Consider the following 22,128-nt stretch of genomic DNA (forward strand, 5'->3'; position numbering starts at 1 on the left):
TGTTGGAAAATTGCAGGTGTTATTTTTATACCAAATGCTAATCTATTGAATTTATAAAGTCCTTTGTGCGTTGAGATACATAAAAGTTTCGAGCTATCTTCCTCTACTGGTATTTGTAGGTACGCCTCGCTTAAATCTATTTTGGAAAAATATTTTCCGCCATTTAACTTATCGAATATTTCGTCTGGGTGATGGTCCTTGAGCGCCGCATTCAATCCGGTCGAAAAGTTCGCGCATACCCTAAACTCTTTAAATTTTTTTTCACATATACAGTGGGGGCTGCCCACTCACTATAGTTAATAGGGGTTAAAATCCCAGTGTTAACTAGTCTTTCCAATTTTTTTCAATTTTTCCCGCGGCGCGAATGTGGCCTTTTGAATATTGGTTTTGCTTCGTCCGGCAATTCGAATTTCGCCTTCAGTTTTGTATATCATTTTTGGAGAAAACACTTGGGAAAATTTTTTTGAGATCCTTTTTGAGTTTGTCGGCTTCGGCCATTAGGTTTTCAACTTTGTGACAAAAATCACTCATTGGAAAATCCCATAATTCAAATTCCTGAATCCAATCGGTCTCGAATAAGTTCCTTAGAACGAAAACTTTTAGCTTTTTTGTCGTTCTTTTTAGTGACACATTAATAACTAGCTCACCCTCAAAATTTATTTTTTTCACCAGATACCGATCTTGCTTATTCGTCTTTGTCATCGTCGGCTTTCCTATTCTCTTCCACGTGTGAAAATTTATAATTGAAAAATCCGACCCTGAATTGAGCTGCAGTTTTACCTCTTTATTTCTGATTCTCACCGTAACATACTTCCTTATGTTCTCTGTTGGTGACGGGTCCATTTTTGCAGTTTTTACATAGCTCTTTTTTGCTACTTTTGCTCTGCAATATGAGGCCTTGTGCCCTGCTCGCTTGCATAGGTCACATGTTATTTTCCTTTTGTACTAACATGCATTGTACCGATGAGGTCCTCCACATTTGTCTATCCTGATAATATTGTGAAGGGTTCTTTTTGCCTCTTCATTGGTAATTGCTGGCAGGCGGGTGTCCTTTATTTTTGAAGCGTATTTTTTAATGTGCGCAATACCTGCTTTCTCTATGTTTAGGGAATCTTGCTTCATTGCCACGAACCACTGACAATCTTCAGCCAGTTTCTGAAGCGTCAAATCAGGTTCTAATTCCAATTTATTTAGAGCACGACGTCTTATCTCGGCATCTTTTGTAGCTATCAAACCTTGTGTGAATATTAAGCATTTGAAATTGTCCGCTGTTAATGACAACAATTTGAAATCGTCACAGTGCTTAAAAACTATAGACGCAAATGTCGTATAGTCTTGACTCTTCTTACGTGTAAGATTCATGCATTTCCATCTTTTATGAAAAACGCTTCTTTTTGGAATGTATAACTCCATTAATAGTTTGACTGCCTCGTCAAACGACAAACGAATATTTTCTTGGTAAAATATAGTCCACGAATTTGTTATGTTCGGATGTACCTAACTTCCGTAGCAATAAATGAGCCTTTTTTTGATCCGTCCATGCACTGCAATTAATTTTTAAAAAGTCTTCAAATCTTCTGAAATATGCATCAAACGTTAGGTCTTCCTCGGGAGCATAGTGAAATGTATCAATAGCCGACCAGATCGCATTTTGGGAAAAAGCCGTGCTGGTTCCTTCTCCGCTGTCCTTATTTACTAAAACTTGCGTTATCAAATCCATTTTTTTATCTGACTGGTTTTGTTGCTCTGAATGTCATTTTTTCAATTCCAATATTTATTCATTCATTTCTTTCCTATCTCTTTCCTGTTTCCCTCGAAGAATTTCATTAAATCTAACTGATTTTCCAAGATTTGTTCGTTCATTTCTTTCTTTTCTCTTACTCGTTTTTCTTCGAGATATTTTATCAAATTTAACTCTTCGTTTTGTTTCTGTATTGCTAATTGCTCTTCTCTGAACCTTTTTTCATGTTCTGATTGTTGACTTTGTTGGAATTTCACCATTTCCAAAATTTGTTTTGCAAACTCGTCCATTTTGATTTTTTTTGACGGTATGGAATTACTTAATATGACAAAACAATCCAATTCGTTGATTTACTTTTCCTATAGTACCAACTCTATAAAAAAAAAACTTTACAAATTTCGTACCTGGTTATGTAACGAATATTTCTTTCATATATTTATTTCCTCGTGTGGCAATTTTTGTGAGAAAATAATTCGGAGTTTGCATTCATACAGAAAGCAGTAGATTTCATTTGTCACTTTTCAATTTTCGTAACGTGTAGGTACTGGGTTCAATTCCTTATTGATCCTACACATTTTTTTCCTCTTTTTCTTTAAAAACGAAAAAACTACTCATCTGTGAAAGAGATTTTATAGCATTTATTTAATATTGGCTATTTTTTTTTTGATCTCTGTGCGAAAAAGCATGTCCTTTTCTCGTTAACACTTTATTTTTCGTGCTTAGCGAAATCGTTTTTTTCTTCTTCTTCAACGTGCAGTTCCGTCGATCAGTGAAAAATTTATTTTAATCGGATTAAAATCCGACGTTTTTTTTTAATTTGTGCAAATACTCGCTTTAGCCAATAAAATAAAATATATAATTTACTTTTGCAGAATTTTTCCCCCCTTTTCCAGACATATTAGCAAAACATGCTTTTTAGAACGACAAAGTTTCTTTTTGTACTTACTGAAAACTTGGTCTCGTTAATTCAGTAGTAATGTTTCTCCACGCAATTCGTCTTATGAATTCTGTTTCAGGTCGTAGTTTACGGTTTATTAGCTTTTTAACATCAAAATAAGGCTTTTTGACGATGGCTTTGTAAAATCCTTTTTTCAGCAAGAATTGTTGTCCTTTTTTTCGAAGTGTTCTTTATCCCGTATTTGTGGATTTTTACGCTCGAATGTTGTTTTTTCCCCAACGGAGACAAGTAGTTTTTCCCGTTCTTCACCGAACTTTTGAAAAATAAATACTTTTGAAGTTTCGAATTTCCCCCGAGTGTAGGAAAAAATTATTTCGAATATCCGCGTGTGTTCTTTTTTTCTTGAATCCTTTTGGTTGTCAAATGCTGTCTTCCAATGGCTTTTTTTTAGAGCGAATTCGTTGCCGAATGTTCGTCATTCAGTTGTTGTTTGCAATTATTATAGATTGATCCGGGAAGTTCTTGAATCGTCCTCGTCAGCCAGTTGTTGTAGACCCGTGCTAGGGGTTACAAATGAAAGAAACCACAAGTAGTGCAGTATATTAAAATATAATACAATGTGACCCTCCAAAAGTACACTTTATGTGATATCTCCATTATTTATTTACCGATTACCCTTATTTTAAAAGACATGACAGAATCAACGACCGTGAGTATATCAAGATCCCAGCGGGAACTAGGACAAAAAATACACTGTGTTAAATTTTACAGACTCGTTTAAGAAAACCCAGGACAGTTTCATGCGTCAGTTCGAATGTAAAAAGGCTCCAGCCAAAAGCAGAATTCAGAACTGGGTGGACCACTTCGAGAGGTATTGGACCGTGGAGAACCTGAACGCTGCCAGAGAGAACCGTCCAAGCCACTCAGGACGTCCCAAGAAGCGAACAGCCGAGCTGGTCGAAAGAGTGAGAGAGTCTCTCCAGCAGAGTCCGAAACGCCCTGTGCGTAAGCGAAGTCAGTCCCTCGGTATGTCCAGTGAGACTTGCAGGAGAGTGCTGGTGAACGATATCAGGGCTTACCCATACAGAATACAGACGCTGCAGGCCCTTACAGCCTCAGACAAGAAGCAGAGGAGGGCTATGGCAGTCAAGATGCTCGAGAAGATCGAGGAGACACCAAGTTTCCTTAACCTCCTTTGGACCTCAGATGAAGTCCACTTCCATCTTGATGGAAAGGCGAACTCCAAGACAAATATCTTCTGGGGGTCCTCCAGGCCCAATGAAGTAGCCTGCACTCCTAAATGCACGGTGTGGCCTGCAATTTCGACCAGAGGCATCATCGGACCAATCTTCATCGAATAATCTGGCGCAGCAGTGACAGTCACCAAGGAGCGGTATGTGAAGGTACTACAAAACCTTCAAGAGTGAGCTCCAGACCATCTATCCGTCGCTCATGAACAAGTTCTGGTTCCAGCAGGACGGAGCAAGTTCTCACACCTCAAACCTGTCCAGGGATTGACTGAAAGAGAACTTCGGAGGTCGAGTGATCAGTCTCAAGACTGATTTTGAGTGGGCACCCCATAGCCCGAACCTAAGCCCCCCAGATTTTTTTCTTTGGGGCTATCTTAAGGACAGAGTCTACGCAGGGAAACCCAGAACCATCACGGAACTCAAGGAAACCATCAGGGAGGAGATGAGAGCCATTACCAATTCGGTCTGTAAGAACGTCATGGACAACTTCGTGCTGCGCCTCAAGAAATGCACGGAGCTAAATGGAGGCCATCTAGAACATATGCTGTAGAACGGAGAAAAAAAGGCCAAAGACCCTGGTGTTTTGATGTGATGTTTTGAATATAATGAACTAGTTATAACCAAAGTTTCATTTCATTCGGACAAAACACTAAGAAACGGGGCCTAATTAGAGTTGGGGCCCGTTTTTTTGGTCACCCTGTATGTATTTATCATAAAGAATACAGGAGCCACTAAAGTGGTATGAGAGGAACGTGTTCGTAGCATGCGGTTAAACATGGTATGAATGTCTCCATTGGTATTCATAGGACTGGTTGATTCCACTTAGTTCTCAAATAGGGGTGATTTGTACCCCACAACAATTATCAATTACATATCGACCTAAAAAAAGTTTTTACAAGAGTTGGGGCTTAATTACACCAGATTAAAATTTGACTGTGTCAATAATTTTGTTGTATAGGAGTACATATTTGGGACACGTTAACGGGGACTCAGAACAAATGACGATGATAATGAGGAAGACATTTATATCTGACTGGGATGGTTCTTGTTAACACATATAGAGGGGAAGGAGATACTTCACTTATGATGGAGGAGGCACATTACTTGTAAGGGTTGTACAAGAGTTCGTTACAAGATGATGATAAAACACATCTTTTCTGTTGTAAAGAATAACGACACAAGACAACAGTTACAAACATAGTTGGTTTCTTTATTCTTCAACCGGCCGATCGGTGATGTCAGGAATTCAAACTTTGATCTACATGGTCTACTTCCCTCCTCTCGCTTCTAAGGGGCTCTCCTCTCGATCTCTCCTAACTGAGTCTATCTTATCAACTTCCTAACTTCGAACCCACAGATTCAATATATCGAGAAATCTCCTTTGTTTATGACGTCAGAAGTGTACTGTCGACCAACGTGATAATATCACGTTTTCTACACACTTTTGGCAAACAAAGAACCACCATATATATCTCAGCAATATCTACTAGCACATATAACCACATCAATGCTTTATCCATGATCATCCCCTACTTTTATCCTCAAGGCTTTCATTGCCATTACAGAATTTCTGAAACTACCTTTATACTTTCTGATCACTTGTGGACTCTTATTTACGTGCTATTATATTTCATTATTATTTCATATTCATTATTAAACGATTATATTGTATAGATTTTATCGGAAATTTATGAAAGAGTACTTATCAATTATTAAGTATGTATCATTTCGTATAAAACATAACAAAAAAAATAACTTTTGGTATTTTTATAACATCACCCGTATGTCCACGCCAACACAAAAAAACGTTTTTCCCACGTCTTTTAGGCAGTAATAGTTAGGGTTACTTATTTGTCAATGTGAAAATCGTTATCAAAGCACGCGAAAACCTCATAAAACCACCAAAAGACATTTTTTTTCCAAACAACTTAATACCTTGCTTCTGAGTTTTATTTGATTATTCGTTATTCTCATAATGCTAAGGCCATGGCGTAAATGGAAAAGTACTGGTAAAATGCAGAAGTGACACTCTTATGGAGGTTAAAATTTCAATCCTCAGTCCAGACGATACTGTTATGTTGTGGGTGAGTATAAGGTCTACATATATATATATATATATATATATATATATATATATATATATGTGTGTGTGTGTGTGTGTGTGTGTGTGTGTGTATATATATATATGTATATATATATGTATATATATATATACATATATATACATATATATATACACACACACATATATATATACACATATATATATATATGTATGTATATATATATATACATATATATATGTGTGTGTAAGGCTCTGTATATAAAGTGCGTTTGGTATATAATGATTTGTGTATATATTCAAGTTTCTTCGTGTCGTCTAATGTTCGTAAATGCTTACACATATACATTACACATATATACAATTCAACATGACATAACATTTAACAACAACATTTTCTTAACAACAAAGGAACTGAACATATTCTGGGGGAATTATATCTTGCCAAACAGTGAAACATTACCTTCATTCAACCAGGATGAATCTGCCACATGCTGAAATGAACATTCCTTCTAAAGAAACGCCAGGAGCCTCCGGTTATATTTCAGATATCTTTTATTTCACTATATTCCCTTGGAAGATTGCACGCTGTTCTTAATCTCTGCTTCACATCCATACAGGGCCATACAGGCCCTGTCTCCAACACGCTCCTCGTTTGTCTAGCCCTCTCTTTAACTCTGTCTCCTCTTAACTCCTAACTCTCTTGTATATATGCAACTATTCCTTTGTGCTTACATCACTAGACCACACGAAGACCCAGCACGTGACTTTCGTTCACTTTTTCTGGCCAAATGTAATGTTTTTATTTCTAGGTTTGAAAACTCACTCTGCTTATGTCCACCACATTGTTTGCTTGTTATTGTTTCTAAGTTAACCAACATATTTTACTAAAAATTCCTTTGTTTCAATAACATTCTCCCGGCATTTATTTTTTTTTGTACATAAGTTACAAAACAATAATAACATTCACTATGTAACATTTTACTTTTTTTTAAAAAAGAATAGTCGACATTCTAAATCAACTATCAGCAAGGCCACCCGATGTTTCCCCAGCATAACATAACAATACTAAGAATAAAAATGCTAATTAATGTACTTCTATCCGATCATAGCTGACGAAACAATAGTATGCTATCGCCGTGAATTAAATACATAGTTCCGTTCAAAATTCCGTACAAATTCCCGAGTTCGGCAGAAAGATTGTAGAGTTCTACAAGATTCACCTGAAGAAGATCATAGGTTACACCAGCCGAAACTTTACTAATATAAACTAAATACCCTATGTGCACGTATACAGTCAACTACATATATCGGTAACAACTTTAATAATTACTGTTTTTAAATACTAAATTTTGAAATTCGAATTACGTCTTACCTCTGTAATTCTATATTAATGTCTTCAAATAAATACTTGTCTGTAAATAATAATTTGATTGTTTTTAGTTAAACATGATCCTATCCCTAAAACGACATCATATTAAGTCATCGGGTTCGAATTGTCAAGTTGTTATATTTTATTTATTTTACAGGTTGAGGTGTGTTTACAATAGACAGATAAAAAGACATTCTTTTTTTACCAAGCTAAAAAAGTTGAATCACCTTTCATAGATGTTTGCGCACAAAAAGTAAATAAGCATATTTACCAAAGATTAAAAAGAAAACTTATACAAGATGACCCGCTCCTCTTAAAATGCCCTTAATAAGATTGAACACAACAATCAAACCATATTTGATACAAATGAAGTCCTTTACCTGGCGTGTCTACTAAGTTTCAGTCAAGGTTTGTTTATTGGCATTCAATCATATGCTGGACGATCAATAGGGAGTGTAATTCCTGAATGGACTTCACAATCAACGGATAATAACATTCTTCAGAGTGTGGTCTTCAAATGTATTTCCTATCAGAACAACCCCAGCCTATTCTTGAAACCGAGAAGGTGATCACAGTAAAAAAAATGGCGTAGTTTGAAGAGAGTAGTTAGTTGAGTTATTAACATTTTTGCACATCGTACCCAGGTGTGCTTTTAAGGCAAAGGTGTACAAGCAGTGATAACACAAAAGCTATGGGACATCAATGACTGAAACTTGGTGGGCAAGTCAAGCATAGGCTAAAATTTATTTGTACCAAATATGGTTCGATTATAGATAGAATAGTTAATTTTATTAAAAATTTCATGTATAGGTGCATTTCTTAGTGGAAGACGATCAACATGTACTAATATATATGAAAGACGTGGATACGTATGCCTATCCATCTATGCACGTGTCTGCTAATTTTAAACTATTAAACCCAGGAACTTAACAGAAATGGTACCCACTAATGTATATTATCATAAAAAGGCGACGTTGATTGTTTTCTTGAGAAAGAGGTTCCTTTGGGACCGTGAAGTTTCCCTTACTCAAAATTGTTTTGTCTGAAGTTTAAATTAAATTTAAATAACAAATATTATGAGCGTTAGGAGCCTAAATTGTTGTTTATATTAAATTGTTTTTTATGTTAATACGTAGTAAAGGAAAATGTTTATGTATTTTTATTACCACTTATGTTTTAATTAATATTTTGGAACATGGCGTAAATTGTAATCTATGACATAACATCAAAGCTATAATTAAGAAAATGTTTCAAACTCCTCTCAAGAAATCCAAATAACTCAGCAGGTAAAACGTCAGATGTAAGATTTCAATGTTTTTATATCGATTTCCTGTATCCGCTTTATTTGTTAGGAACTTATACTTAAAATGCAGTTTTCGTTAAATATATGAGAGGAAATATCTTTTGGTTATACTGCCCCCTACATTTCATATTATGAAAACTAAGCAAAAGTACATTTAGGTTGGTAAAAATTGCAACATTTTATAAACTAAAAAGTTTAAATTTAAACAATATTTATTTTTATGCATATATAGAAGGCTATTATTAATTTTACTTGATGTTGTAAATAAAAACGAGCATAAAATCAATATTGTTGATTTTTCATTTACTACTTCAAGTTAAATAAATAGTGGTTTTCTCTCTCTATATATATATAGATAAAAATTTTTTTAATTTAAACCTTTTTAATATAAATGTTGCAACCTAAATATTTTTTTTTTCATTTTCGTAACATGAAACATAGCGGGGGGGGGGAATTATGAAAATATATTTTCCCTTAGATGTTTAACGAAAACTCATTTTAAAAGATAAGTTAATTTAAAAATGTGTAAGTATCGAAAAATTCATGAATATTTGGCCATTAGTTGATTTTTGCTAGTTTTTTTTTTGAACACATGTATTTACGCTTTCAGAATGATGACTATATAGGAACGCTGTTTTAAGGCGTCGATAATGTAAACGCGATTTTCATCTCGCATTTTCATTATTTTCGTACGCTGAAAATGTTTTTGAAAATATTAGTTTATTTTAAGTTTCTTTTTTAATGGTACAAAAGTTATGATGATAATATTAAATTATATTATCGTTACATCGTGCTACATATAGGGTGTTAAATTAGTAACGTGCGTTGGAGGTTACTAAAGTACAAGTATAATGATTGTTGAACTAGTTTCGGAGTTTATCGTGAGATCAAGTGCAGCTGTACCTTGTTCAACCCTATGGTTATATCCGACGTTACAGATTTTCCTGGTTTGGAAACTGTAGCTGTCACTAATAGTGATTCACGTAATTTTGAAGGAGTCGGCAAAACTTTTTAGATGTAATAAACAATTAAAAAATAAGTTGCTTTTAATTTTTTATGCAAAAAATCATAATAAAATAATTATTCTAGTTGTTTAAATTTAATTAAAATTTTACAAAAAAATATTTTCGGTGGGAAATTATAAAAGTTTCCAGTAACGGAAACTGTTTTAATATGATTGTGAAAAAATAAGCTTAACTGAAAAAAAAAAAATTTTGTAAATTGATCATCACCTCTTCAGCAGTTAAAACCTTCAAAACAATCACAAAAATAGAATTATTGCAAACAATTCAAAAGCAATCACAAAAATAGAATTATTGCAAAAATATAACTTATTTTGAAGTATTTAAAGATGTTTTCAGAAATGTATGGAATAAATAACAACCACAAAAAGGGGTGGTTGTAAAATGTTAGGACACATTCTCAAATGTATACTCATCATCAGATCAACACTTTAAACTATCCTTCATTAAACTATCCTTCATTAAACTATTCTATTAAAATATTCTTCATTAAACTATTCTATTAAAATATTCTTCATCAGTGCTATTTAATGTTTTCTAAGGCTTTTCGATTTCTGAAATAATGTGTCATAAAATATAAAATAAATCTACCGGTCTGAGGTCGGAGGAAGTCAAGGCAGCCAACTTCGCTTGAAACCTTTCAAGATCATATACTAAAAAGTGAAAAGTGGGGATATTTATAAAAACTAACTAAACTAAAACGTATAAAAGTAACCTTATAAAATGGAGTTCAATGGGAATTGCATAGCTATACAAATGATTAGAAATAGGGGTGTTTGGTTGCAAAATAATATGAATAATTAGATATGGAACGGTATAAAACGATATAAAGAATGTAAAAGATGAAGAAGGGGGGAGCAATTAATTATGGTTGTATTTCCTATTGAGGTATGCCCTTTATAGTGTGTGGGCAATTAGCCTAATTGATACAGTTGCTGAGCTTGGGAATCTGCTAAATAGTTCAACTCACATCCGATATGTTGTGTTTATTCACGCGCTAATGTCGATGAAAAAGGCATGAACCTCCATTTTCCCCGAATTATGTTTAAAATAGCAATTTGTGTTCAATAAATTAGATACAATACGTAGTGTTTCGATCCAAAAAGTTGATATGTCGTAAAACAAACATCACCTTTGTATTTTCTTTATATATATATATATATATATATATATATATATATATATATATATATATATATATATATATATATATACTAGTAGTAATACCTGACATTGTTCGGAATTGAATAAGAATAAAAACGATACACTTTTTCACTATGAGTATCTCGAAGTGTTCTCCTAACGTAAGTGAACTATGGGGACTGAACCGTCTTTAAAACTTCAAAATATTTTCCGGGAAGGTAATCTCTACGTTTCCCTCTACGTGATGAATATATACGCCATCTTTATATAAACCATGAGGTCAGAATCCCTTTAAAACTGATATCTGGTTTTAATAAAGTTTAAACCATTCGCTACTTCAGAGAGTTTTCCAATATTTCAGGTTTTTGCGACTATATCAGGAGTGGAATCTGAAGGAGAGGCAGTAAAAACAAAGAAAGTTATATGATGTTATGAGTTCAGCCCCCATAGCTCACTTACGTTAGGAGAACACTTCAAGATTCGAGACCACTTCTAAGGGTTTTGCATATAAGATTTAAATTTCATAAAATAGAATATATTTAAAGTTTTAATTGTGTTATTCTTTCATAGTCCTCTAAGAGATTCACTTCGAGATTCGGTCAATTTTATCTAAGAATTCACTTTTAGATTTTGTGATTCTCTAACCTTTCCTAATATATATGCTAACCTTTCCTTCTATAGGGAACACACACACACACACACACACACACACACACACACACACACACACATATATACTACACATTTTAGTCAAGCAAAAATTATAACCCGTTGAGTGGGTGCTTTATGCCAAATTATGGGATATACGACATAATCAGGTTGACACACCGGTTTTCCTTAGATTACCGAAGTTAAGCAACGTTGAGCTTGGTCAGTATTCAATAGATAACCAACTTAAGAATTCCAGGCACTGTATGTAGGAGGACGTTGACATCTCCCTGGAAGAGTTGTAAAAACCTAATATCGTCATCTCCTCTATCGGGGATATACATGCGAATGGGGATGGTTTGTGAATTTCATATTCCCATGAAGCTTTCTCCTTTGGAGAAAGCCAGTTAAATCCGCATATAGTTAGTGCCGTTTCCATTTTTTTTTATTTCATGCTAAATTAATAGTTGAATATGGTTAAATTTGTGCTCATTTTTGTATTAAATACTAATACCTATCCTACTTGTGCATACAACGGATACAATAATACCTAATTCGCTGCGCTTTATCATAACAAAAGTCCATACAAAATTTCAGACAGATCGGACTAGTAGTTTATGAAAAAACTGAACCGGACAGAAAAATCTAATATATATATATATATATATATATATATATATATATATATATATATATATATATATATATATATATATATATATATATATATATATATGTGCTTAGAAGAGGTGCTAGCCTAGCGGCACTGGTGAGTTGTGATGTCTACAAATATACGACAAAACTTTGTCTTTCTATTCTGCAAATTTGAATAATACAGACTTTTCAGATAACAATTAAAAATATTTTAGTGTAGATATATTATTTTTGACCTTGAAAATCTGAATAATTTGAGAATAGGTTCATATACCATGTATATAAACAGAAATCACAATAACTTCAATGCAAAAAAAGCAAAAATGCAAAATCTCAACTGGATGAACATTGATATTTTATACACTATAAATATTTCCTTTTCTCAAAACTTTGAATTAATAACAAAACAATAATAAACATTCTTCGTTTGCATGATTTGGAGTTCATTATGATTCATGCAACAAGTTCTCATAAAAAAACTTGAATTTATTGGAACAGTTTCGGATATTTTTTAAAAATAAATTTGGTTTAAATAAAAATGTTATAATGCAAATAACAAAATTCAAAATACTTTTTAAGTTAAAATTTCCTATTTGATTCGGAAATTTCAATAACTTGAGATGGAATTAACCGATTTCTTTTTGATTATTAATGCATTTTTTCTTTGCACTTTTCACAAGCCTAGAAAAATCTTGACCCATGACCCATAATGACCCATGTTTTTATCCCAATACTTTGATGCTTTATGAAATATGCACATTTTCTTTCGTCAAATCTCGCAGAGAATCAAATATCAATAAAACTTGTTAATAGGTAAGTTTTAGTTTCCATTGGGTTTTAATGATATTTTTTTTTTGTGTGTGTTTTATAGCATAAATATACAGTTTTTCCGCTTGCTCTTGTTACGAAAATGTTGGACGATTGGGTTGTTGATCCCTAAGTCTCTCAGCTCATCGTCTGTGAGTTTACCGAACGTTCTGCCGTTTATTCTATGGTTTTTGATCCGGGCAATTACTGACGGGTTAAATTTCATGCACGATAAAACAGAGCAAAGCTCTTTGCAAGAAAAACTGCTCAGATTTCCATCTTTGGGGACTTCGACAATTCTCTCGAGGTGATGCACTGGAATATAAAGAAAATATAAGAATTAATGCAAATAATACCGGGTTTGAAAGCAAAAATTATTGAATATATTTAATTATTGTTGTAGACCCGTGCTAGGGGTCACAAATGAAAGAAACCACAAGTAGTGTAAAGTGTATAAATATAATAAAGAATACAGGAGCCACTAAAGTGGTATGAGAGGAACGTGTTCGTAGCATGCGGTTAAACATGGTATGAATGTCTCCATCTAGTCTCTGAAAGTATTCATAGGACTGGTTGATTCCACTTAGTTCTCAAATAGGGGTGATTTGTACCCCACAACAATTATATTGACCTAAGCAAGAAGAACGATATACAGGTTGAAAGAAAAAAAGAGAGAAAATAAAATATAAAATACCTACTTCATTTTCATTTCTACTTCACTCAAGATTATTTAAGTGATAGAAATACAATTTAATCGACGAAGCACTTAAGAGCGAATGAAGATAAACGATGAGAGAAAAGGTGGAAAAAAAGTCAGCGCCAGAGGAAAGGGAGACGACAAACAAAAACAAAAGAAAAATGCGATAAATTTCAACAACGCAGAGGATAATAAAATTTATGAAGTTTCATTTTGTTCACCACAGAAACCAAATCTGTGTAAGGATTGTGATGGAGTGAAATACTTGAGTTGTTTAAAATAATAGTCTCGTGTGAACAGAGACCATGGGAGCCAAGCTGAGAATCATGAATTTATAATCGATATAAGTACATTTAAATATCTCATCCTTTTCGAATTCACATAAACATTTCTCAAAATAAAAAATAAAATTTTCTAACTGACACCCATGAACATACACACAATCTAGTTTATGAAATAATAATAATAATAATAATAATAATAATAATAATAATAATAATAATAATAATAATAATAATGGCTGCTATATAAGTTGAAATAGCTACAATGATATTCATATCAATATTCAATAACAATGAAAAAAATAATTTTACATACCATGTTGATGGGAGCGTTGTATTTTCGCCCTGGCTGTCGATACGCCTGAATAAATAGAACCGCCCGTTTTCTTGTTGTGCAATGATCTGTATTCAATAAAAAAAAAAAAATAAAACATTATAAAATGCTATAATATATATATATATATATATATATATATATATATATATATATATATGTGTGTGTGTGTGTGTGTGTGTTTTATTTTTTATTACCGTATCTTTCTGTTAAGTTACATTATTGTTTCAGCTACTCGGCCGTTTTTCTGGCCGTCTGTAGCTTCCTCAGACTTTTACAGAAATGCTCGCTATTTTGGGATGAAAGAGTGAAAGAATGAATGAGGTCGGGGGGTGCGAGGAGGGCGGAAGAAAGAGAGGAAGAGAACAAGGGGGAAGGTGGGAGGGGGCGCTTGGTATGTTCGTAATGTTTTAGTTTTGGGGTTTAAGGAACTTGTGGGGAGGGGCTGGGAAGTTCATTTCTGGTGTGGCTGAGGGCATAGGGATACATGGAGGGGAAGGGGAATATGTGGAGGTGGGAGGAGGGGGTTACTTTAAAATTCGAGTCTTAATGTTAAAGTTTTTATGCGTCTCGTTGGTGAGATGATTTCTTGGTAAGTATATCTTGACCTGTTGGGTGTTGTCTTATGTTTGGAGGCGGAGGAGGGGCTATGATTCGGTTTATTATTTTTAGTTTTTATTTTGTTGTTAATTGTTTGTATATGCGTGCGCACATATCTGTGCTTGAGGGAGTGTGGGTATGTATCTTTGCAAATGTATATAACGAGAGCATATATGTCTGCATATGTGTATGCGTGTATGCATGTATATCTGTGTACATGCATGCGTGTGGGAACGTGCATCTGTAGGTTATATTTGTATGCAGAGGAGTACGCCGGCGCGCCCATGTGCACCCACATCTTACCAAAAAAAAAAAAACACTAATGAAAATGAAAACATTATGGATAGACCCTGGGAATGAGTTTATGCTCATATCTATGTATAACCATGTCTACATCGAACGAAAGTATTGCGCCTATGTACCCACAAATGAACTTAGATTTAAATCTATCCATACGAATATGTCTATACCAATAACTGTCTGTATAACTGGGTGTGAATGTGTGTATATGCACGCACTTGTACATCCACGTGGGTACCGATGTATATGTGCACGTACCTGTGTATGCGTGTGTGGATGTGAAAGTATATGTTCCCGCTACCTGCTGTCCACATAGTGTGTGAGAGCGTGCAGCTGTGTATATATGTCGATGTATGTGTTCACGAGAATTGATATCTGTATGTGCGCATGCGCTTGCATGTATGCGTGGGGTGCAAGTATGCCTGAATCAATATGCGCATATGAACCCGTATAATAGCCTCCTTGGGGCAGGGGCGTCGATGTCTGTATGTAAAATTTGACCTAAGCGAGAGCAACGCGGGTGTCTATGCATACAGGCGCACATATGTACATATATTTGCACGCCAGGGCGGGATGTATGTGTACATGTGGCCGTTTCTTTTAAGTATATATGTGTGTACGTGCGCATGTTTGTACCCGTCTCCGCGATCGCTAGCTAACACTCTCCAAACAATTAATTGGGAAGAATGCACAATGACACGCCAAAAATCACTTGATGCTTTTGGTCGATCCTTGTAAGATTTGCATGGTAATGTCAGACCATTTGAGAATGCAGTAATACTGCTTGTAGGAGATTTCAGACAAATGTTACCTGCAATTCCTCAATCAACACCAGCAGATGAAATAAATGCTTGCCTCAAATACTTTACAATTGTGTGGCTTACAGCTATAAACTGACTGTTTTTTCACATGGACAATTTATGTTACGTGTTCAAGAGTCACCAAACCCAAAAATCTCTATATCAGCTAAGAAAATGGAACAACAAAAACTGTGTACCCATACAAAATGGGAAATTAAACCTATAAGAAACGTGCATTTCCTCATTTTGGAACTTTTTCAATTGCGCCAATTTGAGCCACAGCAACGCGTGGTAGGGTACAGCTAGTATATATATATATATATATATATATATATATATATATATATATATATATATATATATATATATATACTTAGTTATATTTTGGGGTAAAAAAGGATTCCAGCAGAGTGCTCTATTATAAGGAAAATTCCGAAAATAAGAGCGTATTATTTATATTTTTGTTTTCACAAAGTTTAGATGAGATAAACCATCGGTCCGTCGGTTTCAAACGTGATAATAGGGGATCGTTTTTGATACCCATATCAAGTTCTCTTCAGCCAATAATCATCTGCTTTATAACCGGACTTTGAAACATACACATACATTACAAGATCTCGTGCAAATCTCATTTTTTAAACCATCTTTAAATTCAAATAATAAAATAAAATAAATTGTCAGTTTAAAATTTTGGACGCATAAGAAAACAAAAGGAAAAGTAAAGGAAGAAGAAGAAAAAAAGAAAAGGAGAAATTGTATACATTTACAATTTGTCTGTTATATGTTTTTCGCGTCATCTATGAAAAATGGTTTTTTTTAACTATTAATTTCAAATCTATTGGTTTTGAATTTTGTCCGGTCTTAAACAGAATTATTTTTATCCTAACTCAATTTCTAACTAATTTAAGGGAGATAATTTTGTAAAGGCCTGAAGGTTAATTCGAAATTATAATAATTATTTTATTATTATTTTTATTTAACTTTATTCATTTTCTACTTTACTATATAATACATGTTTATACTTTCCTTCACCGCCTTATTTAATATAGGTAAAGTGTACATTTCTTTTAAATAGTATGAAGAAACCTATCATACGTAGATCTTAATTATATTCTTCGAAATTTTATTCTAAAATCTGTCTAAGTAAATATTACTGCCTAAAACTTTCGGCAGGGGCGACAGGTTTTCACGAGATTGGTATTATTTGTAAGCTCGACCCTTCGGGCGACAAATATCGAAAAATTGGCTAAAACATTAATTCCTCCATCCTCAACTGGGCATTTTTCTACGAGGAGGGACGCTTTTTTCGCAGATATTTTCGAAAGTCATCCCCTGTTTTCGATTGTCTAGCTTTAATTTAAACCTTCGTCACTTTCGGTTTGGCGATAAGCGCAACAACAAAGATGTCAGGGTTTTTTTTCATGTTCTTTTTCTCCTTCGTAGTACAGGTTCGAGCCTGCCTGCCTGTTACCATTTTTTGTTTTGTTTTGTTTTTGCTCAACACACACCTCCAAACACCCAGGCAATGCCGGGCACCCAGGCTAGTATTTATTAAGAACAAATCAATAATCTAAACATCAAATAGTTGAATAGCAACAATAATCTAAACATCAAATAGCTGAATAGCAACAATAATCTAAACATCAAATAGTTAAATAGCAACAATAATCTAAACATCAAATAGTTGAATAGCAACAATAATCTAAACATCAAATAGTTGAATAGCAACAATAATTTAAACATCAAATAGTTAAATAGCAACAATAATCTAAACATCAAATAGTTAAATAGCAACAATAATCTAAACATCAAATAGTTGAATAGCAACAATAATCTAAACATCAAATAGTTAAATAGCAACAATAATCTAAACATCAAATAGTTGAATAGCAACAATAATCTAAACATCAAATAGTTAAATAGCAACAATAATTTCACTTGATGGGATCATTTTTTTTTTTTCCTTATTGTCAATACGCCCGAATACGTCATATATACATTCATCAAAAGTGTTAATGCGTAAATATTAGACGCGATTGAATTCGAACTTTGTGTATCTGATTTTATTAAATAATTAAAAAAATATTATAATAATGTATAGCAAGAAACTCGGCGTTGCTCGGGAAATATTAAAGTAAATATGTGTTTCATTATAGTGTTGAGGAGAGAAGAAAAATCATGCATTGTCCGAAGCAATAATTTTACAAGTTAAACCTCGGGTGATTTTATTACATTGCATTAAAACATTTAAAACTAAAATCTTGGTTGATAGCTTTAGATTTCTGTTATTTTTAAACGTTAAAACAATAGAGATTACCAAACCTTACCTGTTCGTCCTGCAAGAAACTGATATTGTCTCAACGTTTTCCTTAGATGATTTCGTGATTAAAGATTAGTCTACCTTAACTGACTCACAAGATTGCCATGGATATGAAATATGTATCTACATTATGGACGGCTTCCCTTATAGCAAGGAAATCTCCGAAGAAGATTCTAAACTACCTTACCTGTGCTTCCGAGTAGCACTTACATCACTGCTTTCATATTTGCCATATACCGTTCCCACAACAATGAAGTTACTCTCTTTAAAAGTATCTCGTAGAAAATTGGCCATATCCTGTCGGCTCTTCCTTCTGCCAACATCCACGCCTGTAGATTCAGCGTTCACCACGTTAAATGGAATTGAAACAAGACAGACAACGAAGGGAGGTTCTGTCACGATTTCTTTATTACCTATTATCTAACAACTTGCCCTGAACCGTGTTCATCCTCCGTTCTGTCTCTGCTGGAATCCTCCGATCACTTGGTTGTTACAATTAAGATTAAAACAAAGTATAACAAAACCTCACACTGAAATACACCTATGAGCTTGTTTAAAAAAAAAAGACGTGTCTTCTATAGTATCCGACTTAAAAACTGGCTACCGCTCGGTATAGACAGTTATATACCCCCCCAAGAAATCCAACTGAAACAAAATAACCAACTGTGGTAAAACCCTGAATGTGCTGCTTCAATTGCACTCTACTATTTTAATTGCTTTCAACGAAATAGATGTTCAGAAACTAAAACCGCTTTTAGAACTGCTAGCAAAAGGGTTATAAAAACGCGAGTCTTTTTCCTTGACTGTTAAGTCTAAAGAAAGTGAACAGAGGCTTGGTTCACACGAATTTTGATGCATGATATAAAGGGTTCTCCATCCCAACCATGCATGATATAAAGGCGTATTTTCCATCCCAACCATGATCTACGGACTTGAATACGCCAGCATCCCAAAAAAGCCAAACTATTGCTAAGAATTTAGTATCAAACTCCATCCTATGTGATCAGAGCCGTCTACCCCCTGGATTTCTTCCAAGGACTAAAGATACTCTGAACAGCATCCATATATCTATCCGGAGTGTTGACTTATCCAGAACCTTTATTCCTGCAAAGCGACTGAAAGCATTCCAGTCATAATGATAAAAACTGTAATCACAACTAGCTCCTATACTTACAAAGTTGTTTAGACGTTGCCTTAAAGAAAAAAAAGACCTCGATAGTCTTCCTAAAAGTTAAAAATATAGGAAATCAGTTTTCTGAATTTCAGTACAGACCAATTATGCGTGCGTCATGAATAAGTTGCTTGAGTCTATAACAGAGAAATTGTAAACCACCCCAGCAAAAATAACTTATTCAATGACAAGCAATGTAGTTTCTGTTTCAACGAGTCTTTCTTGGCTCTGTCGTTACTTTTATAGTAGGTTAATATTCCGACTGTAATCAATGAATCTATTGATGGTGGCGTTGTTTGTAGGGCAATAGCTATTGACATATCTTAGGTATTTGATAGGTTTGGCATAAGAGTCTACTTCACATTCCAGCTATGGAATAGCTGAAAATGTTCTTTCAACCATCAACTCCTTTCTCTTCGAAATATGTATTAAAATAGTTCTTGATGGGCAGAAATCCGAAACTCACAGTATTAATGCTGGCATGCCTCAAGGAGCAGTCCTATGCCCAAATCTCTTTTTGATTTTCCTCAACTATCTCCTAAATCATGCTCTATGATAATTCGTCGACATCTATGCAGATGATACTACCATCTATGGCAACACTTCAAAGACCAGCAATGACCAAGATATTTTTTGATTCTCACTCCTCCGACCTGGAACGTGTGGTACAATTGGGGTAAAAGATATCTAGTTATCTTTAATACATCCAAAACCGAACCTATCTTTTCACCACCAACACTCAAATCCCTAATTAAAATTAACAGTTCTCGTCTTGAAGAATCACCTTTCTAGGGACCTTCACTCCTGACCTGAAGTGGATGACATACATCAGATTCGTTGTCAAAATCACGGAAAATTAAACAGGATTATACTAATACTCCAGAAAGTATCTTAAGCCTGAAACAATCCACTTCTCATACAAAGATGGACTACTGCTGTCAGATCTAGAGAGGAGTTCATTGGGGTACCCTTTCTTGCTTTGACAGGGTACAAAACTGTCTTTGAAATTTAGTGGGTGAAGACCTTTTCATCTCCCTAATTCCCCTCTCTCACAGAAGAAACGTTGCGAGTCTATCTCGGTTCTGTCGTTACTTTTATGGCAGGTTACTCATCTGAGCTCCAATCTATGCCCCCTCCTGTAAAACGTTCGCAACAACAACCATCAGCAATTTCCCTCACTCTATTTGTTCCGAAAACTAAACGAAAATTTTATGAGTTTCTTTTATGGAACACAATGCAGTCGTGCTACTTCCCAGTTGACTATAACATGATTGTTTTGAAGTCTAATGTAAATCATTTCTTGTTGAGCTGTCATGTAAAATAATTAAGCCCTATCTAAATTCCATCATTAATGTATCACTATCTACTTAACACTTATTAATCCTTATCCTAGAGTGCCCTCCAGGCCTTGATAAGCAGTAACCTCCAAGTAAAAAAAGCGAGGGAAACAGAGAGTGAGATGGAAAGAAATAGAAAGAGAAGTTTAAAAGAAAGATGTTATTCCGAAAAGACATGTTGGTGTCTTGTTGGATTTTATTTTTGTACGAACAATTGTGCATCCCCCCTCTGTATGTATGTAGATTTATATTTTTATTCTGGTTTGATTTTCTGTATATTGTATCTTTTATTGAACTCCGTTTCGTATATTTTGGGTCTATATGAAACACACTTTATTTTGAATTAAAAGGCAATGCTAGCTCCCTGATCATGACATCACTGGTTTCAGTGCGAAAATCGGCCTCTTTTGGATTACTGCGGCGAGAAGATTGGACGTGGATTCATTACCTGTCCTGGATTAGGGATTTCCCGAACTTTTCTGTACAACCCGGCAAAAAGTATATCCGGTCGTGACGAGGCGAACTTCTATGAGCTTTATATACATGACTATGGTATGCACGTATATTGAAGGAAAGTAATTTTGGAATAATTTCAAATACTTTGAATTGACGAAAAAGGCACATGTGTTGTCTATCATCAACGTTGTGAGTATGTTCCTTAGAATTTATTGAATTTATTGAGAGCGTGATTAGGAAGTAATCTGATTTAAATTTGTAATAGCTGTATTCGTTTGTTGATAAGACGTTTTCAATATCAGAATCAGCGTGTTGTTTTTTTTTTTTTTGTACTGTATTTTGTTATTTGGCGTTCTTTGTTTCTGTATTTTAATGCCTGCAAAGGTAAAAATTTTCAACTTATTGTAAATAAAATCTCTTCTTCGTTTTTAAAACAAGACCTTTCTATTTTATTCTTTACCTCCCTTTTTATTTCATCCTTTTATTTATTTTTTTTTTTTGTGCAGGCTATTAGTTTCGCGTTGAATTTATCTGAAAGAGGATAATTTTCCGACAGTCTAATAAAAGATTGTATTATTTTATTTAACAGCAGACCAATTTGTATGGTTATTTAATGCTGGTAACCATTTTTACCAAACAGTTGTTTTGTGTTCCCAATACACCGTAATTGTGCTATATATGCAATAAATGGGCGTAATTTGAATCGATTCAACCCATTGACAAGTTTGTTGCAAGGGCTGATACTGGTGGCCAGTCTCACTTCTAAGAGATACAGACAAAGCACCGCATATCAAACTATCATTCTCTTTTATCAAGGAAGAAATGGCAAACGCGGATGAACAGTGTAAAAAGTTTGTTTAATTGCACCGAAAAAAACAAAAAACAAAAACAGTAATAACCAGAAAAAATCAACTAGCTTGAATAGCTATCCT

General features: G+C 34.2%; 2 protein-coding genes across 4 annotated transcripts in view; one reads left to right on the plus strand and one right to left on the minus strand.

The window, feature by feature from the left end:
* The window catches only part of LOC145256166 (GTP:AMP phosphotransferase AK3, mitochondrial-like), a 410,511-nt gene that overhangs the window by 215,209 nt on the left and 173,174 nt on the right, over nucleotides 1-22,128 (plus strand). The gene's annotated exons all lie outside the window — the stretch shown is intronic.
* LOC145256186 (uncharacterized) overlaps nucleotides 12,427-22,128 on the minus strand; it is a 75,802-nt gene continuing 66,100 nt past the window's right edge. For both annotated transcript variants that reach the window (XM_080114788.1, XM_080114778.1), the window contains exons 2-3: nucleotides 14,195-14,280; nucleotides 12,427-13,215 (exon numbers count right to left, since the gene is read on the minus strand). In XM_080114788.1, the coding sequence (XP_079970914.1) occupies nucleotides 13,168-13,215; nucleotides 14,195-14,280 (134 nt within the window). In that variant the 3' untranslated portion in view covers nucleotides 12,427-13,167. The remainder of the gene's footprint in view (nucleotides 13,216-14,194; nucleotides 14,281-22,128) is intronic.

The sequence above is a fragment of the Euprymna scolopes genome, chromosome 3 (genome assembly GCF_053919585.1).
Source record: "Euprymna scolopes isolate OS-2025 chromosome 3, ASM5391958v1, whole genome shotgun sequence".
Lineage (NCBI taxonomy): Eukaryota > Metazoa > Mollusca > Cephalopoda > Sepiida > Sepiolidae > Euprymna > Euprymna scolopes.